Source organism: Malus sylvestris, chromosome 12 (genome assembly GCF_916048215.2).
Source record: "Malus sylvestris chromosome 12, drMalSylv7.2, whole genome shotgun sequence".
In the NCBI taxonomy this organism is placed as follows: domain Eukaryota; kingdom Viridiplantae; phylum Streptophyta; class Magnoliopsida; order Rosales; family Rosaceae; genus Malus; species Malus sylvestris.
The window spans coordinates 172,079-193,776 of NC_062271.1; the positions used below are offsets into that span (position 1 = coordinate 172,079).

General features: G+C 36.9%; 1 protein-coding gene across 1 annotated transcript; it reads right to left on the reverse strand.

Moving 5' to 3' along the window:
* Positions 1–8,240: 8,240 nt before the first annotated feature.
* LOC126593559 (uncharacterized) lies at positions 8,241–10,074 on the reverse strand. Its single transcript, XM_050259656.1, has 2 exons — positions 8,678–10,074; positions 8,241–8,343 (listed from the first exon to the last, which is right to left on the reverse strand). Exons 1-2 carry the CDS (start codon positions 9,289–9,291, stop codon positions 8,241–8,243), a joined length of 717 nt encoding a protein of 238 aa, XP_050115613.1. The 5' UTR covers positions 9,292–10,074.
* Positions 10,075–21,698: the final 11,624 nt, after the last annotated feature.

The following is a 21,698-nucleotide window of genomic DNA, read 5'->3' on the forward strand; positions in this document are numbered from 1 at the left end:
TACCACCACGATAAAACAGAAGCCCTTCCTTAGTTGTGCCCTTTAAGTAATGAAGGATTCGCTTGACTGCAATCCAATGAATTGAGGCGAGTTGGTGCATATGCTGACATACCCACTGCATACGTGATGTCAAGTTTGGTGATGGTTTAGTACTGCACAACGCCTACCACACTTCGGTAGCTAGTAGGATTATTTAAGGGAACACCATTAAGAGAGCGAAGTGGGGAGCTAGATTGAACTGGAGTAGCACAAGGCTTGGCTTCCAACATATCTGCACGCTTCAACAATAACAATACATTTTGTCTGCTTTAGATGTAACCCATCATCTCCACGAGGTGTTTCAAGACCCAAGAAAAAATAGAGGGGTCCCAAATCTTTCATAGAAAAACTTTGACCAAGTGCATGGATAAATGAATCAACATAAGAGCATCGATTTCCTGTGATAAGGATGTCATCAACATAGATTAGAAGAATCAAATACACTCCATGGTTACTAAAAATGAAGAGAGAATGATCAGCTTGTGATGCCACAAAGCCTAAATCATTAAGATATTCAGAAAAGCGATTAAACCAGGCTCTTGGGGTTTGTTTCAAGCCATATAGGGACTTGTGCAAACGACAAACTTAATGAGGATACTTGGGATCTTCAAAACCACGTGGTTATTTCATGAAAACTTCTCTAGACAGATTCCTGTGCAAAAATGCATTTTGTACATCAAGTTGGCATATAGACCAATTATAAGAGATTGCAAGGACAAAAACCAGACGGCTGGTAACATGCTTAACCACATGATTGAACGTCTCTATGTAATCAACACCCGTCTTTTGATGAAATCCATTTGCAACAAGACAAGCTTTGTATCGCTCTACCATATCATCATATTTTCGCTTTGTGTGATAGACCCACTTGTAAGGAAGAACATGAGTAGCAAGTGAGGAAGGTACCAACTCCCATGTACCAACATCTTTCAAGGCCTTAAACTCCAATGTCATTGCATCACGCCAATGAGATAATTGATTAGCCTCTCGGAACGAGGTTGGTTCAGAATCAAGAGCTTGTAATGATGTCAATAAAGCATATTTTGGGTTTGGTTTTCCAAATCCAGATTTCGAACGAGTCAGCATGGGATGGGGATCAGAAGCTGAAGAAGATGGAAGGGCCTCATTGATGGAAATCAAACTAGGAGAGCTATCATGAGCAGGTTGTTGGAACTTGTGATGGACCATTGTCCCACATTGACCATACACTTTATCTAATTCCCCTTTATAAGTGAGTTCACTCACTTATTATTTGAAAAGAATTGGGCCAAAACCATGGACCTTGGGCCTTGGACTGGGAAGGTTTTGGTGTATAAATTAAATGTCAAATTGTGGACCTTGGGGTTCTTGGGCTCAAATGGATGAAAAACACAAGTATGATTTTTATGTTTTTGATTTTAGAATTTAGTTTTTTCCGAAAGGATAACGCTATTTACAAAAACAATTACATCTGTTCTGAAAGGATAAGAATGAACAGCCATAACTGTTAAAAAACGCCATTATATATATGGCTGTGATATCAGAAACGAAAAAGAATTCCATCACTTTCTCTTTGATCCTTCACAGAGAAACACATAGTAAATTCGCCAAGAATCCAAGTTCGAGTGCAAGAACTTGGGTTAGATAGTTATATCCTGCAAGATAGACATCAGTGAACTACTGCACTGGTGTAGGGGCGAATTTCTATCTTAGGAGATTGCTACTGCAAGCCTCTATCTTCCATAAACAAGTTAGTGATTATTGTTGTGATTTTACATGCAATTTTATTAATTGTTCATATTATGGTATATTGTAGATATAGTGAAATTGTAATTCAAAATAAATTGTGCAATTATGATATATTGTATAATTGATATTTGATCGATTCTAACAATCTAAGACATAAATTCTATTCCATGGATCCATCAAATGTTGGTGTCGTCAAGCAACACGTTGAGAAACCTGAGAAATTCAAGGGCATTGACTTTAAATGTTGGCAACAAAAGATGTTGTTCTACTTGACAACTCTGAACTTGAGTCACGTCATTACTTTTGAGGCCTTTGAAGCCCCAGAAGAGGGATATATTCCTGTCGAAATTCTGCAGGCTATAGAAGCCTAGACTCCCAATGAATTTCTATGTAGGAACTACATTTTGAATGCTTTAGATGACTTTCAATATGATGTTTATTCATCATATTAGACGGCTAAAGATCTATGGGAGTCTTTGGACAAAAAAATTAAGTCTGAAGTGGCTTGTTCTAAGAAGTTTGTGATCGAAAAATTTCTGATTTACAAGATGAGTGACACCAAGTCTATTGTCAAGCAAGTTGAAGAACTCCAGGTGCTTGTTCATGAGTTAGATAAAGAGAATCTTGGTCTAAAAGAAGGCTATGTGGTTGGCTCTATTATAGAGAAACTGCCTTCAAATTGGAAGGACTTTCAGATTTATCTAAAGCATCTGAAGACATGAGCATGGATCAATTGATTCTCAAATTGCGTGTGGAAGAGGATCATCGAAAAAATGAAAAGTATGATGACTCATTGCTGGAGGAAAACGCCAATATTGTGGAAGGAGGAGACTTTCACAAGGCAAAACACCATCATAAAAACAAAGACGATGATGCTGCAAAGAAAGCACTAATTACTGCGAAAGGGAAAATCTTCAAGAAAATCAAAGGAGGTTGCTGGTTTTATGGAAAGACAGGTCATAGAGCAAAGGATTGCCGCCACAAGAAAGATTAGAATACTGAGAATTCCAATCAAGCAAACATTGCAGAAGACAAGTTTGTTGTTGTTGTTGTAACTGGGGTCAATATATTGACTAATTCCAATAACTAGTGGGTTGATATAAGAGCAACAAGGCATGTTTGTGCTGATTGGAATTTATTTGTTTCTTACCAACCAATTGATGGTGGAGAAAATCTGTACATGGGAAATGCAACTGCATCTACGTTGTAGGGAAGGGGAAAATGACGCTCAAACTCACTTTTAGAAAAGAGCTTTCACTCACCAATGTTCTACTTGTTCCTGATATTCGCAAGAATCTAATTTCTGGATCGCTTCTGAGTAACAAAGGTTTCAAATTAGTCTTTGAATCTGATAAGTTTGTAATCACCAAGGGTGGGGTGTATGTGGGAAAGGGCTACTTGGCTGAGAGGCTTTTCAAATTGAATGTGCTTTCTGCTGATGCTATTAATAATAATTACAAGCCCAATGCTTCTTCTACTTACTTGATTAAGTCCTCTACATTATGGCATGCAAGATTAGGACATGTTAATTTTTGTTCTCTTCAAAGAATGGTTAACTTAGGCTTATTGCCCAAATGTTCTATGAACAAAGTATCAAAATGTGAGATATGCACAGAATCTAAATATGCAAGACAGTCATATAAATCAATGGAACAATCCAATGGAGTACTTGGTTTAATCCATAGTAATCTTTGTGATTTCAAGTCCACACCAACTCGTGGAGGAAAGAATTATTATATTTCTTTCATTGATGAATGCAGCAAATACTATTTTATCTATTTGATTCATAGCAAAGATGAAACCTTAAACGTGTTTAAGACATTTAAAGTCGAAGTCAAAAATCAACTAGACAAAAGAATAAAAGTCTTAAGGTCGGATAAAGGTGGTGAATACGAATCTAATGACTTTGCAGAATTTTGTTGAAAACATGGAATAATACATCAAACGATAACACCATATATTCCTCAACAAAATGGAGTGGCTGAACGTAAAAATCAAACATTGAAAGATATGATTAATTCCATGTTAAACAATTCTGATGCACCACATAATTTATGGGGTGAGGCACTCCTTGCTGCCAACACAATATTGAATCGAATTCTATATAAGAAAACTAATCAATCTCCTTATGAAATCTGGAAAGGTAGGTTACCTACATATAAAACTTTGAAAGTGTGGGGTTGTCTTGCGAAAGTTCAAGTGCCTCTTCCAAAGAGACAAAAATAGTGGATTGTATATTTATTGGTCACACCAATAATAGTTCAGCATACAGATTTTTGGTTCATAAATATGAAATTGCAGACATTCATGTAAATACAATACTTAAATCTGCAGAAGTTGAGTTCTTTGAGGAAAATTTTCCTTATAAATATAGGTCATATGTTTTGAATAAAATAGTACATAATGATACTACAAGAAATAATGACGATAATTATACTTCAACTTCTAGAGTCCAAAGCCAAGATTTGGAACCACAAAAGAGTAAAAGAGCAAAATTTGCAAAGAATTTTGGTCCTGATTTCCTTACTTATCTAACCAAAGAAGAGTCTCAAACTTATAAGGCTGCATTAGAATCCTCTGAAGCACCTTATTGGAAAGAAGCTATTCAAAGTGAAATGGAATCCATCATGCAAAATAATACATGGGAATTGGTTAATTTGCCTCCGAAGAATATACCAATAGGACACAAATGGATTTTCAAGAAGAAATTGAGACCGAATGGTACCATAGACAAGTATAAAGCTCATCTAGTTGCCAAAGGGTATCATAAAAAAGAAGGACTTGACTACTTTGACACTTATTCACTAGTAGCTAGAATAACATCTATAAGGTTGTTAATAGTTATAGCGTCTGTTTACAATTTCGAGATACATCAAATGGATGTTAAGACTGCATTTTTAAATGGTGAATTAGACGAACAAATACATATGGAACAACTTGAAGGTTTCATTGTCAAAGGTCAAGAAAAGAAAGTTTGCAAATTAATTAAGTCATTGTATGGACTTAAACAAGCTCCTGAGCAATGGCATGAAAAATTCGATCATAAATGATCACAAATGGATTTGTAATCAATGAAATGATAAATGCATTTATGTTAAGCAAACGAAAAATGCTTATGTTATTGTATGTCTATATGTTGATGACATAATCATAATGGAAACAAGCAAAGATGTTATTAACTCCACAAAGAAAATGCTAAATTCTAGCTTTGATATGAAAGATATGGGAAAAGCTGATGTGATTCTTGGAGTTCGAATTCTAAGGAATTCATATGGATATGTTCTACTTCTAACTCAATCACATTATGTTGAAAATGTTCTAATAAGGTTTGGACATTATGATTGTAAACCTACAGTAACTCCATTTTGATCCCATTCATAGGCTTACTAAAAATGAAGAAGATAGCGTATCTCAATTGAAGTATACCTAAGTTATAGGCTGCTTGATGTACATTATGAATTGTACAAGACTTGATCTCGCTTATTCAATAAACTGATTAAAAAGGTATTCAAGTAATCCTAGAAGAGATCATTGGAAAACTTTAATAAAAGTATTAAGATACTTAAAAGCATACAATGAACTATGGTTTGCATTACACTCAAAATCCCCCATTATTAGAAGGATATAGTAATGCAAATTGGATTTCAGGGAGCACAGACAGTAAATCCACAAGTGGATATGTATTTACACTTGGTGAAGCAGCTGTGTCATGGAAATCATCTAAGCAAAGATGTATAGCACGTTCGACAATGGAATAAGAGTTTATAGCCTTGGATGCAGCTATTGATGAAGTTGAATGGCTTAAACATTTTCTGGAAGATATTCCATTATGGCCCAAGTCTGTGACTACAGTATGTATACATTATGATAGCATGGATGCATAAGGTCGAGCCAAAAATGCTGAATATAATGGGAAGTCAAGACATATAAGGTGACGACAGAGAACCATTAAACAACTACTCAAGCATGGAACTATTTCCATTGACTATATTAAATCTAAGGAGAACATTACTGATCCTTTGACTAAAGGCCTACCCAAGGATCAAGTGGCATTTGCATTGAGGGGAATTGGTTTAAAGCCAACTTAATGAGTTATAACTTGACGAAAACCTAACCTTGCTAATTGGAGATCCCATGGTCTAGGTTCAATAAGCAAACTAGTTGAGGAAAACTCAAGGTACGAGACACACAATCCTTACTCATTCCTATGATGGAAAACAGTGTGTTGCCTGTAAGACGAGGATGGTGAATCGTTATTCTTAATAATGCTAATATCTTATGGTTAACATGAATAGAACATGATATTCTTGATTAGCATTACCTATATGAGATTGATGTGGGGTCGCATCTTTGAGAATTGATATGGCTACAATTCTCTAAAGGTCTCATGAAATCAGGATATGTTCAGGACCAAAATGAACACAACCGTATGAATGTGAAGTGTGTCAAGATGTGATATGTGTGATACTTATTATTTCGATTTACTGCTAAAAATGATCAGTTCAAGATATTAAATTCATTGCTTCATTAGGTAAATCCGATGAGTACTTACTAGAGAAGGTTCAAGTGCAAAAAAACACCTATCTCGATGTGCATCGTATCTAAGTTATCTGGAAATATGTTACTAATTTATTTAGTATCTTATTTTCTATTCAAATGTGGAGTATTGCTAGAGTTTGAATAGAAAATGTGGGGTATTATTGGAACTTGTGAGGGACCATTGTCCCACATTAACCATATACTCTATCTAATTCCCCTTTATAAGTGAGTTCACTCACTTCTTGTTTGAAAGGAATTGACCCATGAACCTTGGGCCATGGACTTGGAAGGTTTGGGTGTATATATTAAGTGTCAAATCGTGGACCTTGGGCCCTAAAACCTTGGGGCTCTTGGGCTTGGATGGACGAAAAATACAAGTACGATTTTTACGTTTTTGATTTTAGGATTCAGTTTTTTTTTCGAAAGGATAAGGCCATTTACAAAAATAGTTACATCTGTTTTGAAAGGATAAGAATGAACAGCCATAACTGTTCAAAAATGCCATTATATATATGGCTGTGATATCAGAAACGAAAAAGAATTCCATCGCTCTCTCTTTGATCCTTCACAAAGAAACACATAGTAAATTCGCCAATAATCCAAGTTTGAGTGCAAAAACTTGGGTTAGATAGTTGTATCCTGCAAGATAGACGTCCGTGAACTACTGCACTGGTGTAGGGGCAAATTTCTGTATTAGGAGATTACTACTGTAAGCCTCTATCTTCCATAAACAAGTCAGTGATTATTGTTGTGATTTTACATGTAATTTTATTAATTGTTCATATTTTGGTATATTGTATATATAGTGAAATTGTAATTCGAAATAAACTATGCAATTATTATATATTGTATAATTGATATTTGATTGATTCTAACACATGTTGAGAATGAGGTGGCGAGGAATGTGGATGTGTAGGCAATGTTGAACTTGTGGAGGGTTGCATGGGTGAACGAGGTGCTACACTAGAAGAGGATGTCAGATTATGAGAAATAGAAATATGAGATGATGAAGGTACCTGAGGAAGAAGTGGTAAGGGAGAAGGAGTGATAACCACGGGAGAAGAAGCTTCTGACGGCGAGACTAAGGAGGATTGTGTAGGGTTGTTGAAAGGACAAGTTTCCTCATCAAAGACCACATGGCGTGACAAATAAACTCATCCATTTGACATATCATAACAGCGATAGCCTCGATGATGATAAGTAACCAATGAAAACACATTGTTTTGAATGTAACTCCAATTTATTTTATTATAAGGTCGTAAATAAGGAAAGCAAGCACAAATGACAACACGAAAACATAAATAAGAAGGCCTACAACTTTTACATTTTTTCATAAAGGCGAAACATAATTCAATTGGCGTGCCGGAAGATGGTTAATTAAATAGACTGAGGTGTTGAAAGCATCCACCCGAAAAGAAGAAGGCATATTAGCAGTGGCAAGTAAAGTAAGACCCATGTCAACAATATGTCATTGTTTCCGTTTAGCAACACCATTTTGTTCAGGAGTGTGAGGGCATGTTAACCGGTGCTCAATGACATTATCATTATCAGTTAAAAGTTGTTGAAATTCCTTACTCATAAATTCACATTCTCCATCAGTTTGTAAAGATTTTATCTTATAGACAGTATGTATAGATAAAAGGTTTTCAACAAGCAATTTAAATTTTTGAAAATAAGAAAAAGCTTCATGTTTAAATCCCATAGGAAATATCCAAGTATAATGGGAATAGTCATCACGAAATATTATAAAATACTTAGAGCCCTTAACAGAGGCAATTGGTGAAGTCCAAACGTTACAATGGATCAATTGAAGAGGACAAACGGAAACAGATGGAGACAAAGCAAAAGGTAATTTAGCACTTTTGCCCAATGGGCAAGTAGAGCAAAAACTAGGTAAATTGGAATCCTTAATAGGAATAGAAGACATAATTTTATTAAAAATTGCACGAGATGGGTGACCGAAATGCTGATGCCACACAAATGAAGAGGTTCGTTGTCCAACGAAAGCCACGGTCTTGAAGGGAAACTTCGACGAACCTACACGAAATAAATACAATCCATTCTCATTCTTGCCGTGGAAAGGCATCTTCCCAGTGGATAGAGCCTTCACAAAAAAAATCAGTAGGAGTGAAAATGAAGTAGCAATGGTTATCACAACAAAATCGATGAAGTCAGTAGATTAGCGGAAGTAGAAGGACAATGCAACACAGAATTTAAAGGAAATTTAGACACGGAATAGGAACCAATATGATTAATAGACAAACATGTACCATTACCAACAACGACTTGATCTTGACCAGTATATTATGTGGAGAGGCTAAAATTAGCTAAATCATTGGTGATATGTGACGATGCGCCACTGTCGGTATACCATGTAGGGGACTGGTCATTGCCCATAGGAGAGGCCATCATAGCATGAGATTGTGGAGACAGATATCGACCTTCAGAGAAAGGAGACTTGAAACAATTTGCAGTAGAATGACGATGATCACCACAATAGTTACAACCATTAGAGGAAGAACCAATGTTACGATATCCAAAAGATGAAGAAGCAACCGTAACATGGTTGGGAAGATAGGAAAAGTGAGGAAAAACAGCAGCGGGTGTAGGAAGAATTCCTCGACTTTGAAACAAGCCACAGCCGGATCCACCATGAAACAAATCGCCATTCGAACCACTGCAACGGCTTACAAAAGGATTACCAGCACCGCGACCATGAAATGAGCCACGACCTTGAAAACCACCACAACTGAATGAAGACGTACGACCATTGCTAAGGTGAAGTGTGGTTCCACGACCATGATTTGGAGAGAAGCCAGAAGGTGCAAAGAGAGCAACAGTAGTGTGATCTGGATGGAAAGAAGTGTTGTGGTCTTCCATACGACATTCAGTGCTCAAGAGCAAAGCAACCATATCGTCAAAAATCATGATTTTCTCTTGCTTTAACCGAAGTAATGGTACTTTCGAAAGCAGGACCAACACCATTTAAAATCAGCTCCATAAGATCACCATCATCAACGGGCTTTCCTGCAAGAGCCAATTGATCATCAAAGTTAGTCAATTTATCAACGTACCATGTAATGGAAATGTTACCTCTTTTAGTAGACTGCATTTGGTGCTTAAGTTGAAGAATACGAGTGAGAGATTGAGAAGCAAATCGTGTTTTTAAAGTATCCCAAACAGCTCGGGATGTTTCACAAGTTATGACAATGGAAAGCACATTTGGTGTCAAAGTTGAGTTAATCTTGTCACTGCCAAGTCACGTACTCGGGATTGAGAGTAGTATTATCCTCAAGAAACTTTGCTGGACATATTTTGTACCATCAACATAGCCAACGAGATCATTATTTTAAGTAAGGGATTAAATTGGGCAAGCCACAACATATAATTGGTTCGATCATGTTTGATTGAAACCAAAAAGGAAATATTAGGAAGGGAACTGGTAAGAAGAGAAGAAGCAGCCATGGAAGCTGAAGAAAAGTCGACTAGAAGGTAAGGCAGAAGAAGGGAAAAAAAAAATTCAGTCAGAGGTTTGTCGTTAGAGAAATATCTCTTGATACCATGAAGAGAATGATATTTGAAACTTATAATTAAGCTCCGTTTTGGAGAAATAATCTGTTGATCTTTTCTATATCAACATGGTACAAGGACTCCTTATATATAAGTGCTGGTCTTACAACAATAAAGGCAGCAGCTCCCAACTACATGTAATAAAAGCTAAGTTATACAACAATGAGTGCCTATACAATAGACCCTTGACTTTGTAATCACAAAGTATGATTTTGCTCGATCTTGTTTGCTTGACTTTGTATCCACAATAGACAAACTTGCTTAATTCTTATCTCCATCATTCTTATCTTTATCATTCTTTATATCAAGTTGTTATGTCATTCTTTCTTTTTCGCCATAACCATATATATTCCTTGCACTAGAAGGAATTTTATTAAACTTAATACAACATCCCCATTACGATCCGGTAGTGATAATTACACTTTTACAAAATGTTTCTATTACGCTATGTGTCTTGCTTTTTTGACTGCTTGTACTAGAGATTTATATTATAAAATGCGAACGATTTCGCTTGCAATTTTCCTAGTATTAGGAATGAACCTTGTATACAATGATGAAATATTTTCTATTGTAGTACCTGAGTACCTGTTGAATTTCAAGGTTTGTATATTCATCATGAACTTTACAAGAGAGAAACAAAGCTCTTATAGCAAGCCAAGAAAACTGATCATAAACCAGTGGACAAACAACCACTACACAATCCCATATTTATGACCTAACAACCGGACAAATCCTAAGTACAATTTACAAGTAAAGTAACCCTAGAATTAAGGGAAAAGTTTGACAAGTGGGTAAGTATGATTGACAAGAAATGTCAAGCAGGTATGGTTGTGATTATCACTTTAACCCATGACTAGCTATAGTGATAATTACAACCTATCCTTGTAATCTATTAATATATTTCAATACTCCCCTTCAAGCTTGGATCGAGGAGATTGATTGATCCAAACTTGGACAAAAGACCGTGAAACGCAACAGTTGCCAATGGCTTGGTAAAGAGGTTAGAAAATTGTCTAGAACTTGGAATGTAACAAGTTTGTATGATCTTTGATTGAACATTTTCACGAATATAATGGCAGTCAACCTCGATGTGCTTGGTCCCCTCATGGAAAACTAGATTAAAGGCTATATGCATGGTTGCTTGGTTATCACACATAAGAGTCATTAGTTGAGAACTAGGGAACCCTAAATTAGAGAGGAGGCCTTTGAGCCATATTAATTCACAAGCAGTAGTGGCCATATCCCTATACTCAGCCTCAGCACTTGACCGAGCAATCACACTTTGCTTCTTGCTTTTCTAACTCACCAGATTACCTCCAACAAAAATGCAGAAACCAGTAGTTGACTTGTGATCCAAAGAGTTGCCTACCCAGTCAACATCAGTGTAACCAAGGATGTGTGTGTGAGCATTATTTTGCATCAAAATGCCATGCCCCACATAGCCTTTCAAGTATCTGAGTATCCTCTTAACAACTTACAAATGATCTAGCGTTGGAGAATGCATAAATTGGCTCACAAGACTGACAACAAAGTCAATGTCATGCCTTGTTATTGTAAGATAAATAAGTTTCCCAGCCAACCTTTGATAGTGACTGATATCACCTAGTGGTTCTCCATCCATGGTCATTTTTTTGTTTACAATCAAGAGGTGTATGGCCATGTTTGCAGTCCACCATATCTACTTCTTGAAGTAAATAGAGAATATACTTTCGTTGATTCAAGAAAAGTCCTTTCTTAGAAATTGCCATTTCAATGCCAAGGAAATATTTTGAGTGTCCCAAGGTCTTTGATGGCAAATTTCTGCTTGAGAGAGTTCTTAAGTAGGACAATTTCACTGGCATTATCACCAGTGACAATGAGATCATCCACATAAATAAGAACCACTAGGGTTCCACTAGAACCAATTCGAACAAAGAAATAGGAATCTGCGTTGTTTCTCTTGAAGCCAACTTCTTCAAGAACTGAACTCAACTTTGAATACCAAGCACGAGAAGACTGTTTTAATCTATAAATGGATTTGAATAACTTGCAGACCAACTCTGGATCATTAGATTGGGGATGACTAGAAGGGAGTTTCATGTAAACTTCTTCTTCAAGCTCACCGTGCAGGAATGCATTTTTTACATCCATTTGGTATAAGGGCCATGCATGATTAATGGCAACAGACAATAACACTTTAATTGTGTTCATCTTAGCTACAGGAGCAAAAGTCTCTTTGTAGTCTACCCCAAAGGTTTGAGTAAAACCATGAGCTACCAGTCTAGCTTTGCGTCTTTCCAAGGTGCCATCAGAGTGAAATTTGGTTTTATATACCCATCTACGTCCCACATCCTTTTTTCCTTGTGGTAGTTTGGTAATACTCTATGTTTTATTGTCATCTAAGGTCTTTAACTCTTCCTCTATAGCCGACTTCCACTCATTTTGCTGCACTGCCACTTGAAAGTTTCTTGGTTCATAAGCATTGGATATGGAATTAAGAAAAATTGCATGCTTAAGTGTCATCCTTGGTATGATAAGCATTTAGCAACTCGATACCTTGCATTGTAAGTCACATAATCTAAAAACCTGGATTGAGGAAGACGATCACGAGATGGGTTTCTTTTTCCTTGAGGCAAGACATGTGATGATTCTGAAATTGCAAAGGATGAATGGCATGTCGATGATTGAGTTGATGATTTTGGCAAACTTTCTTCTCCATTACTCAGAGGGCTGCCATATTCTCTATCAGTAGGCATGTATACATTTGCATCATTGATTGTTGGACTTAGCAAAGGGAAGGTTTCAAAGACATACCCCCCTTACTGAAATCGTCCACTGACTTCTTAAAAAAAAGGTGTTGTTTCATCAAATCTTACATCCCTTGAGACAAAGATTTTCCTTGAAGAAGAGTTGTATCACTTGTAACCTTTCTGTGTTGAAGAATACCCCAGAAAAACACATTTGCTAGCTCTTGGATCAAGCTTGTCTCGATGTATTAAAGCAACATGAACATAATGAGTACAACCAAAGACTTTTAAGTGAGAGAAGTCAATCTTTCTTCCTTTCATGACTTCATAGGGTGCTTTTTGATCCAACACCCTACTAGGCAGTCTATTGATCAAATAGGTGGCACCAAGCACCCCTTGAGACCAAATTTCTTAGGAACATTCATTTGCAACATTAGAGCTCTAGTCTTCTCAAGCAAATCTTTATTTTTTCTCTCAGCCACTCCATTTTGTTGAGGAGTGCCAACACAACTTGTTTGATGAAAAATTCCATGGGAACTTAAGTATTGAGACATGTTATTTGACATATACTCAGTGCCATTATCAGACCTTAAAGTGTGAATATGACAACCAAAATGAGTTGTTACAAGTTTATGAAAATCTTTGAACACATTCATGACTTCACTCTTGCACTTTAAAAGATATAACCAAGTAATCCTTGAATAATCATCCACAAAGGTTACAAAATACTTATAACCATTAAAAGATTCTGAAAGTGGTACCAAGTGGAATAACCTGCAATTTAAAATCTATATATGTGCTTGTCTGACTAGTCAACAACACTAATCAACTAAGATCATATATGTTATTTTACTCTAACAGCGGAAGTAGTCAATTTAAGGCTCAGTTTACTGAAGTGATCTTAGTTAACTAAGATCTAATTCAGTGTACATTAACTTATGCAAATGATGTTATGATGAAGTTGATGCAATTCTGGATTTAATCGACCGGTCAGATTCTCCAGTCAAACAGTTGAATGAAAAATCTAACTTGAATAAAAAAACTTGGTCTAAAACGGATTGAAAACTTAAAACCAGACCAAGAACTTTATGCAAAACCTTAACATAATGCAACCCTAATATACAATGATTGAGTGTTTAATACATGAACTTGGTTTTACAGCTAGGGTTCCATAAATGAAGAAGAGGCAAGTTCAAAGCTTTGAAGGCACACTCACTCTAAAATAAATTATGAATCCCCAATGACCAAATGAAACCTTAGGGAACAAATATACCCAAGGAAATATGATTTTTCATCAGCCAACTTGTCCCAAGGACACTTGTTGACTGCAAAAGAAATATAGACAAATCAATGGCCAGAAATTGACTACCATCAGAAAGGTATCAGTCATCCCATGTGGGTTGTCTTAATTTGTGTGCCTAAACAGCTGGAAGTTAGAGTGCAAAACTGACTAGACAATTAACCTAGACAGAATGCAACATAAATAGAGATATGAGATGCACATGCAAGAATAAACCTTTGATGTGAGGTGAGCCACGTCCTTGAACGTTGTCACATCCCAAACCGGCTCTGCCGTAACACGATAATGTCCACTTTCGGCTTACCATTCCCTCACAGTTTTGTTTTTGAGATCTCACGAACAACTTCCCAGTGGGTCACCCATCCTGGGATTGCTCTCGCTTGAACTCGCTTAACTTTGAAATTCCGATAGAACTCGAAGCTAGTGAGTTCCTAAAAGGCCTTGTGCTATATGGAGGTGGGCATGTACATATAAGGCACATCACCCCTTCTCCGTTGGTCGATGTGGGATGTTACAATCCACCCCCTTAAGGGCTCGACGTCCTCGTCGGCACACTTGCACCACACGGCAGAGTGGCTCTAATACCATGCTGTCACATCCCAGTCCCGGCTTCACCATAACACAATATTTCCCGCTTTGGGCTTACCATTCCCTCACGGTTTTGTTTCTGGGAACTCACGAGCAACTTCCTAGTGGGTCACCCATCCTGGGATTGCTCTCGCTTGAACTCGCTTAACTTTGAAATTCCGATAGAACTCGAAGCTAGTGAGTTCCTAAAAGGCCTTGTGCTATATGGAGGTGGGCATGTACATATAAGGCACATCACCCCTTCTCCGTTGGTCGATGTGGGATGTTACAATCCACCCCCTTAAGGGCTCGACGTCCTCGTCGGCACACTTGCACCACACGGCAGAGTGGCTCTAATACCATGCTGTCACATCCCAGTCCCGGCTTCACCATAACACAATATTTCCCGCTTTGGGCTTACCATTCCCTCACGGTTTTGTTTCTGGGAACTCACGAGCAACTTCCTAGTGGGTCACCCATCCTGGGATTGCTCTCGCCCGAACTCGCTTAACTTTGGAGTTTAGATGGAACCCAAAGCCAATGAGTTCCCAAAAAGCCTCGTGCTATATGGAGGTAGGCATGTACATATAAGGCACATCACCCCCTCTCCGTTGGTCGATGTGGGATGTTATAGACGTTAAATTCCAGTAGCAGCATCCCATAATCAAATAATATAATCTAGAACTAAGTTGAGCATGTGGTACACAAATACAATATTTGACAATGAAAGCCAAACACTTAAAACTAGACTTTACAATCTTCCCATTTGGCTTTCCTTGACAAAATACCCTAAGCCTAGAACTAATTTCACTCCTTCATACTCAAAATAAGAGCCAAGGAATGAATCCTGCATATGAATAACTCTTGACAAGGAATGAATCCTGCATATGAATAACTCTTGACAAGAACAAGTGAAATTTATCATGGGTAAGAAAAAGATTGCAAAGTATGAAACACAACGAAATAAGATCATATGGATAAGCCCAAGCAAGGTGTAGCAACAGTGAGACTAGCAATGAGTAAGCACAAAAAGATGCATGCGTTGTGATTTAACTCCCCCATAATGGAAACTCCCCCATAAATGATGCTCTTCATGAAAACACACTCCCCCATAATCCTAAATCATGACTTCATTTTTCTAACAAGGGACAGTGACTCAACAGAAAATGAAGATGTTCATTGAAACATAAATTTGAGCATAGGCATAGACAAATGTATCGAAACAACCAAAGGCAGCTATTTAAGAAGGTAGAGATCAAGATAACAGTTGAATCTTTGCACCAATAAACAACAGCTAAAACACAAGCCATGAAAGGGATAATAAAACGTAGTTTGAATATCGATGCTTCCAAGAGATATTGATATGACAAGTGTTTGACATAAACAATATGCAATGCAATTCTCAAAAGACAACTCTTCAGGGTCATACAGAGACAATAATATAGAGATGAACACTTACTCATGATACAACTGTGATGTGTCAAGTAAAGGGGATAAGATTAGAGACAGCCATTTTGAAATCATAGAAGCAAGCATTTAATCTCAAAAGCATTTTCAAAGTTAACCAAGTTTTTAGTAATCCATTAACCTTAAGAGACAACACTTCCTACATAATATCAACGATGGACAAGACTCGCAAAAAGTAAGGCATAAGCCTTGAAGGAAAAGCCAACTTTGGTGTGGAACTTTGAGTGAGGCACCAATTTGAGAAATGCCAATGTCATTTGAATGAGGTGAAATTTTGATGAATCACCATTGATATTTTAAGAGAATTTGATACATGACCTACTTTCCCATTTGATAATATATAATTTCTTTTGAAGACTCCCTTTTCACAAGACACTCCCATTTAAATTTTTGTTTTGATTTGGAGAGAAGACAAAAAGAAGAGAATTGGCACAAGGTCCAGATTATAGAGTAAGTAAAGTCACTACCACTCAATTAGGACCAAAGCAATATTAAATTCAAAAACATCACTAGATTTGGATGATTGGAAAAATGATTTTTCAGAGGCCATAAGAGAGAATTGGGAGAACCTTTTACATCATAATGAAAGATTATCCAAGGTTAATCCATATATTACTAACAATGTATGATAAATAAGAGATGCATACAAAGAGAAAAAAATGTCTACACAAAACATGCACAGAGACTAAACAAAATATTCAACTCTTGGAAGCAAGGTTATACAACCTATTCAAATCATATCACAGATACCAATAGACCGTCGAAGATCCTCGTACCTTCGATTATCTAGGGCTTTAGTGAATATGTCAGCTAGCTATTTTTTAGTTAGCACAAAGGTTAAGGTAAGAATTTTACATTCCACAAGATCTCTAATGAAATTATGCCTTATATCAATAGGTTTGGTTCTTGAATGTTAGACAGGGTTATTGGAAATATCAATAACACTCATATTGTCACAATAAACAAGAAAGGTGGATTGAGAGATACCATTGTCACTAAGCATTTGCTTCATCCGCATTAATTGAGTGCAACAGCTCCAGGTAGCCACCTACTCTGCCTTAGTAGTAGACAAAAAGACACGATTTTGCTTTTTGTTGTGCCAAGCATCCAAATTGTTCGTAACAAAGAAAGCTCACCCAGAAGTACTCTTTCGATCATCAATGCATCCAACCCAATTGACATCTTTAATATTCTTGGGCACAATCTAGGAGACAAAGCAAACATTTGCAACTTCATCAACTAGTTGTCTTCGAGTTCTAATGCCTTGGTTAACGGGACCCATAATTTCCTCAACTCGATGACCCTAAGCCCACTTTGGCTTATCCCTAAACACGATACAAGAATCTTGATTTGAGCTAGATTGACTTTCTGTGTCACTTTCTGACTGCTTTCCTGACAAACTAGAAACACCACCATTATCATTCGAGGGAGGAGATAATAAATCAACATTTCCAGCATCAGGAGCAAGAGGAATAACATAGTCATCAACTTTAACATTTATGGACTCCATGATGGTTTTTGTTCATAAGTTGTAGACCCTATATGTCCTGCTGGTGTTGGAGTACCCCAAGAAGATTCTTTCATCACAGTTAGTATCAAACTTGGCTAGGTGTTCTCGGTCTTTCAAAATATAGCAAACACTTCCAAACATTCTGAAATACTTCAATATTGGCTTTTTACCTCTCCAGAGTTCATAAGGAGTCACATCAGTGATTGGCCTGAGAAACACACGATTTGAAATGTAGCATGCACTATTCATGACTTCGGCCCAAAAGTGTTTTGCTAGATTCTTGCAATTTTACATCACCCTAGTCATCTCAATCAAAACACGATTTATCCTTTCAACAACCCCATTTTTTTAGGAGTGGTAGGAGCTGAAAATTCATGTTGATGCCATTGGTTGAGGTGAATTCATCAAACTGAGCATTTTCAAATTCAGTGTCATGATAAGTTCTGATTCTGACAAGAGAAAGCCGATTGGTCAAAGATTCATTTAGCACTACTTTATACATCTAATTTTTTCCTCAAGAAAACACCCAAGTATATCTAGAGTAGTTATCCACAATTACCACAATATACTTATTCCCTCCCATAAACTATGTTTAAATTGGACCAACAAGATCCATATGCACTAATTGTAGAGGCTTGGTGGTTGCAATGTCATTTAGTCTCTTGTGATCCACTTTGGTATGCTTTCCCAATTGACAAGATCCACAAACACATGAGTCAAAAACTGAAAGATAAGGTAAGCCTCTAACAGCCTCACAATTAGACAATATTTGAAGATCTTTGAAGTTGACATGACCAAGTTTTCTATGCCACAACACACTAACATCATCGCAAGCTTTGTTACACCTTAGGGAATCACCAACCTTTGAAGTATCAAGAATGTAACAATTGTCTCCAGATCTAGGAAGAACAAGAATATTTTTCCATGTTCATCCATAATTCAACAACCTTTCTTAGAGAAGCAAACTTTATCCGCCACTTCATCACATAATTGGCTACTGCTAATGAGACTCGACTTCAACCCTTCTACATAACTAACATTCTTGAGCTGAGGAAGACCGAGAATATTAACACTACCCTTTCCAGTAATTTGAGACATGTCTCCACTACAAAAAACAACGCCACCACCATTGAAAGGTGGAAGAGATAGGAATGCATCTTTGTCCCCATACATGTGATGAGAGCACCCACTGTCAAGATATTATACATTTGGTTTGGTGGCAGAGCTAGCATTAAGAACAACAAGGCACTTGTTAGGGACTTTCTAAACCCATTTGGAGCAAGGCTTCATACTTTCCATACTGGATAACTGCACAAGTTGGACAATTTTGTTGACTTCATTGACCAATCGATTCACCTGATTTTTAAAGGTATCATTCTTCCTAAAGTGATTACATGTTGGGAATAAATCTAGACTTCAAGCTTCGATTGACTTTACGTGCTATCGGAAAATATTCTTTAACAAATCTTGATTTGGTACTCGTTGAGCTTGAGTCATTTTCCACGTAACCAAGGCCACTTTTATCACCATGAAGCTTCCCAAGACTCAGCATCTTGTCAGTTTTTTCAACCTTAATAGTAAGATGAATAACCTTGTCATTTGCCTCATTTAGCTCAAGTAGCTGTTTTCGATTAGTCTCATGATACAAAATATTATTTGCTTTCAACACGAATTTAATTCATCAAGTTTTCTTGAGACTCCAACAATTTTTGAACTTGAGCTTCAAGAGCAGCAATAACATCGTCTTTTTCCTCTTTGTCATTGTAATGAAAATCCTTCTCATTCAGCTCCTCGATATGTGCCTCAAGATAACCAATATTTTCATCTAGTTTAGTTCTGACTAGACGAAGAGACTTGTTTTCTTTCTGCAACTCAACAACTTTCTTGGTCAGCTCATCTTTTCCACTTTTGTAGCACAAGTCCCATAAAAGAAAGTATTATACTTAATGCATAACTCATCATAAGTCATCTCCTCATTGTCATTCAACACAAAATCATCATCACTTGGAGACATTTCCTCCATTGGAGCAACAAAAGCAACAATTTATTCTTTATCATTCAGTGACTCATCAGAATGCATAGACCATTCACCCTCACTTTCACTCCAAGTAGCCATCATTGCTTTGTCCATTTTCTGACTTGATTCCCTGTTGTTTGCACACTTAGCAACACGATGTCCACTACCACCACAAGAAATGCAGAGACTGGATTCTCTTGAGGGAGATCTGTCATTTATACTTGTAAATTTTCCTTGTTTTCTACCAAAAGTGAACTTTCCATGTGATTGGTGATTTGAGTTTCTATAGGACTCCCCAATCTTTCTTTATTGTTGAGAATCCTTCTAAATTGTTTGACAAGTAGGGCAAGATCATCTTTTGAGGCTTGTCCACATAATTCACTTACACCCTCACTGTTCACAACACTTTAAAGGGCAACTTCTTTTCTCTTCTTGGAGTCATTTTCATCCATATCAAGCTCCATCTCATAGGTGATAAGTTTTCCAACGAATTTTCCAAGCTTTATCTCATTTAGGAATGGCAGTCTTCTTTGCTTGAAATCTCTTGGGTAAGGATCTCAAAATCTTTTGAACAATGGTTGTTTCATCAATAGGTTTCCCTAACCCCAAGGCTTCATTTGTCAACATTTCAACTTTCTTATAGAAGGCGAAGAAGGTTTCAAACTCGAGCATTCTCAAATCCTTAAATTTTGAAATAGTCATCTAGAGCTTTAGTTTTCTCACTTGTTTATGACCCTCATAAGAATTTGGAGTTTGTCCCAAGCTTGCTTAGCAGTTGTGCAATATCGAACGTAAGCAAACTGATTAGGCGAAATGGCAAAAACAATAACATTCTTTGCTTTCCTTTTAGTCATGGCCGAAGCAATTTCTCCTTGAGTCCATTCACCTTTTGGCTTAATCATAGACTCTTCATTGACTAGCCTCGATAGAGCCTTCCACTCAAGGGTGAGATAATCAACCGCTATAAGATCTTTAGCCTAAAGAAAAATTTGAAACTTCTTATTCCGAGCAGCATAATTTGTACCATTAAATAATGGAGGAAAGTTGCAAGATCTCACAACACGATCACGATCCATGGTGAGATTCCGCTCATTACCAGTAGCTCCCAGATATCATTCTATGTATATCTAGAGCAAAGCTCTAATACCAATTGAAATTAGTACCAGGTGGAATACCCTGTAATTTAAAATCTATATACGTGCTTGTCTGACTAGTCAGCAACACTCATCAACTAAGATCAAATCTGTTAGTTTACTCTAACAGCGGAAGTAGTCAATTCAAAGCTCAGTTTACTGAAGTGTTTCTAGTTAACTAAGATCCGGTTTAATGTACATTATAACTCTGACAATCTGAGTTGCATGGACATATTTATTTGCCAATAATGATGAACATATATCACAAGTAAAGAGTAAGATAAGTAAACTTGAAAAGTGATAAATTGCACGAGATGTTTTTGGCTGGAAAAACCCACCTTTGGGTTAAAAAAAACCAAGGATTCACCATTGAATTTAATCCACTAGTATAAACAAAGGTTCATACAAAGACCACACAAGCTCAATTCCTAGATCCCTACTTATATAGTAGCTTTAGATTTGTGCAACATTGCCTTACACGAGATGAACTCTTTCACCCTTCACGAAGTGGCAGCTCCTCCTGAGCTTTTCACCTTGTGGCACTAATGTCAACTTATGCAAATGATGTTATAATGAAGTTGATGCAAATTTGGATTCAATCGACCAGTCAGATTCTCCAATCAAACAGTTGAAGGAAGAATCTAACTTGAATAAAAAAACTTGGTTTAAAACGGATTGAAAGCTGAAAACCAAACCAAGAACTTTATGCAAAACCTTAAAACAATGCAATCCTAATATACAATGATTGGGAGTTTAATGCATGAACTTGGTTTTGCAGCTAGGGTTCCATAAATTAAGAAGAGGCAAGCTCAAAGTTATGAAGGCACTATCTCTCTAAAATAAATTATGAACCCCCAAAGACCAAATGAAACCTTAGGGAACAAATATACCCAAGGAAATCTGATTTTCCATTAGCCAACTTGTCCCAATGACACTTGTTAACTGCAAAAGAAATCTAGACAAATCAATGGACATAAACTGACTACCATCAAAAAGGTGTTAGTCACCCCATATAGGCTGTCTTAATCTATGTGCCTAGACAGTTGGAAGTCAGTGCGCAAAACTGAGTAGACAATTAATTAACCTAGATAGAATGCAAGAC

What these genes read in the sequence shown, in the direction of transcription:
- LOC126593559 (XM_050259656.1), bottom strand. Translation starts at nt 9,291, where the DNA reads ATGGTGTTGGTCCTGCTTTCGAAAGTACCATTACTTCGGTTAAAGCAA. An exon ending in AATGACCAGTCCCCTACATG is followed by an intron (nt 8,344 to 8,677) that starts GTATACCGACAG and finishes TATTTCGTGTAG; the next exon opens with GTTCGTCGAAGTTTCCCTTC.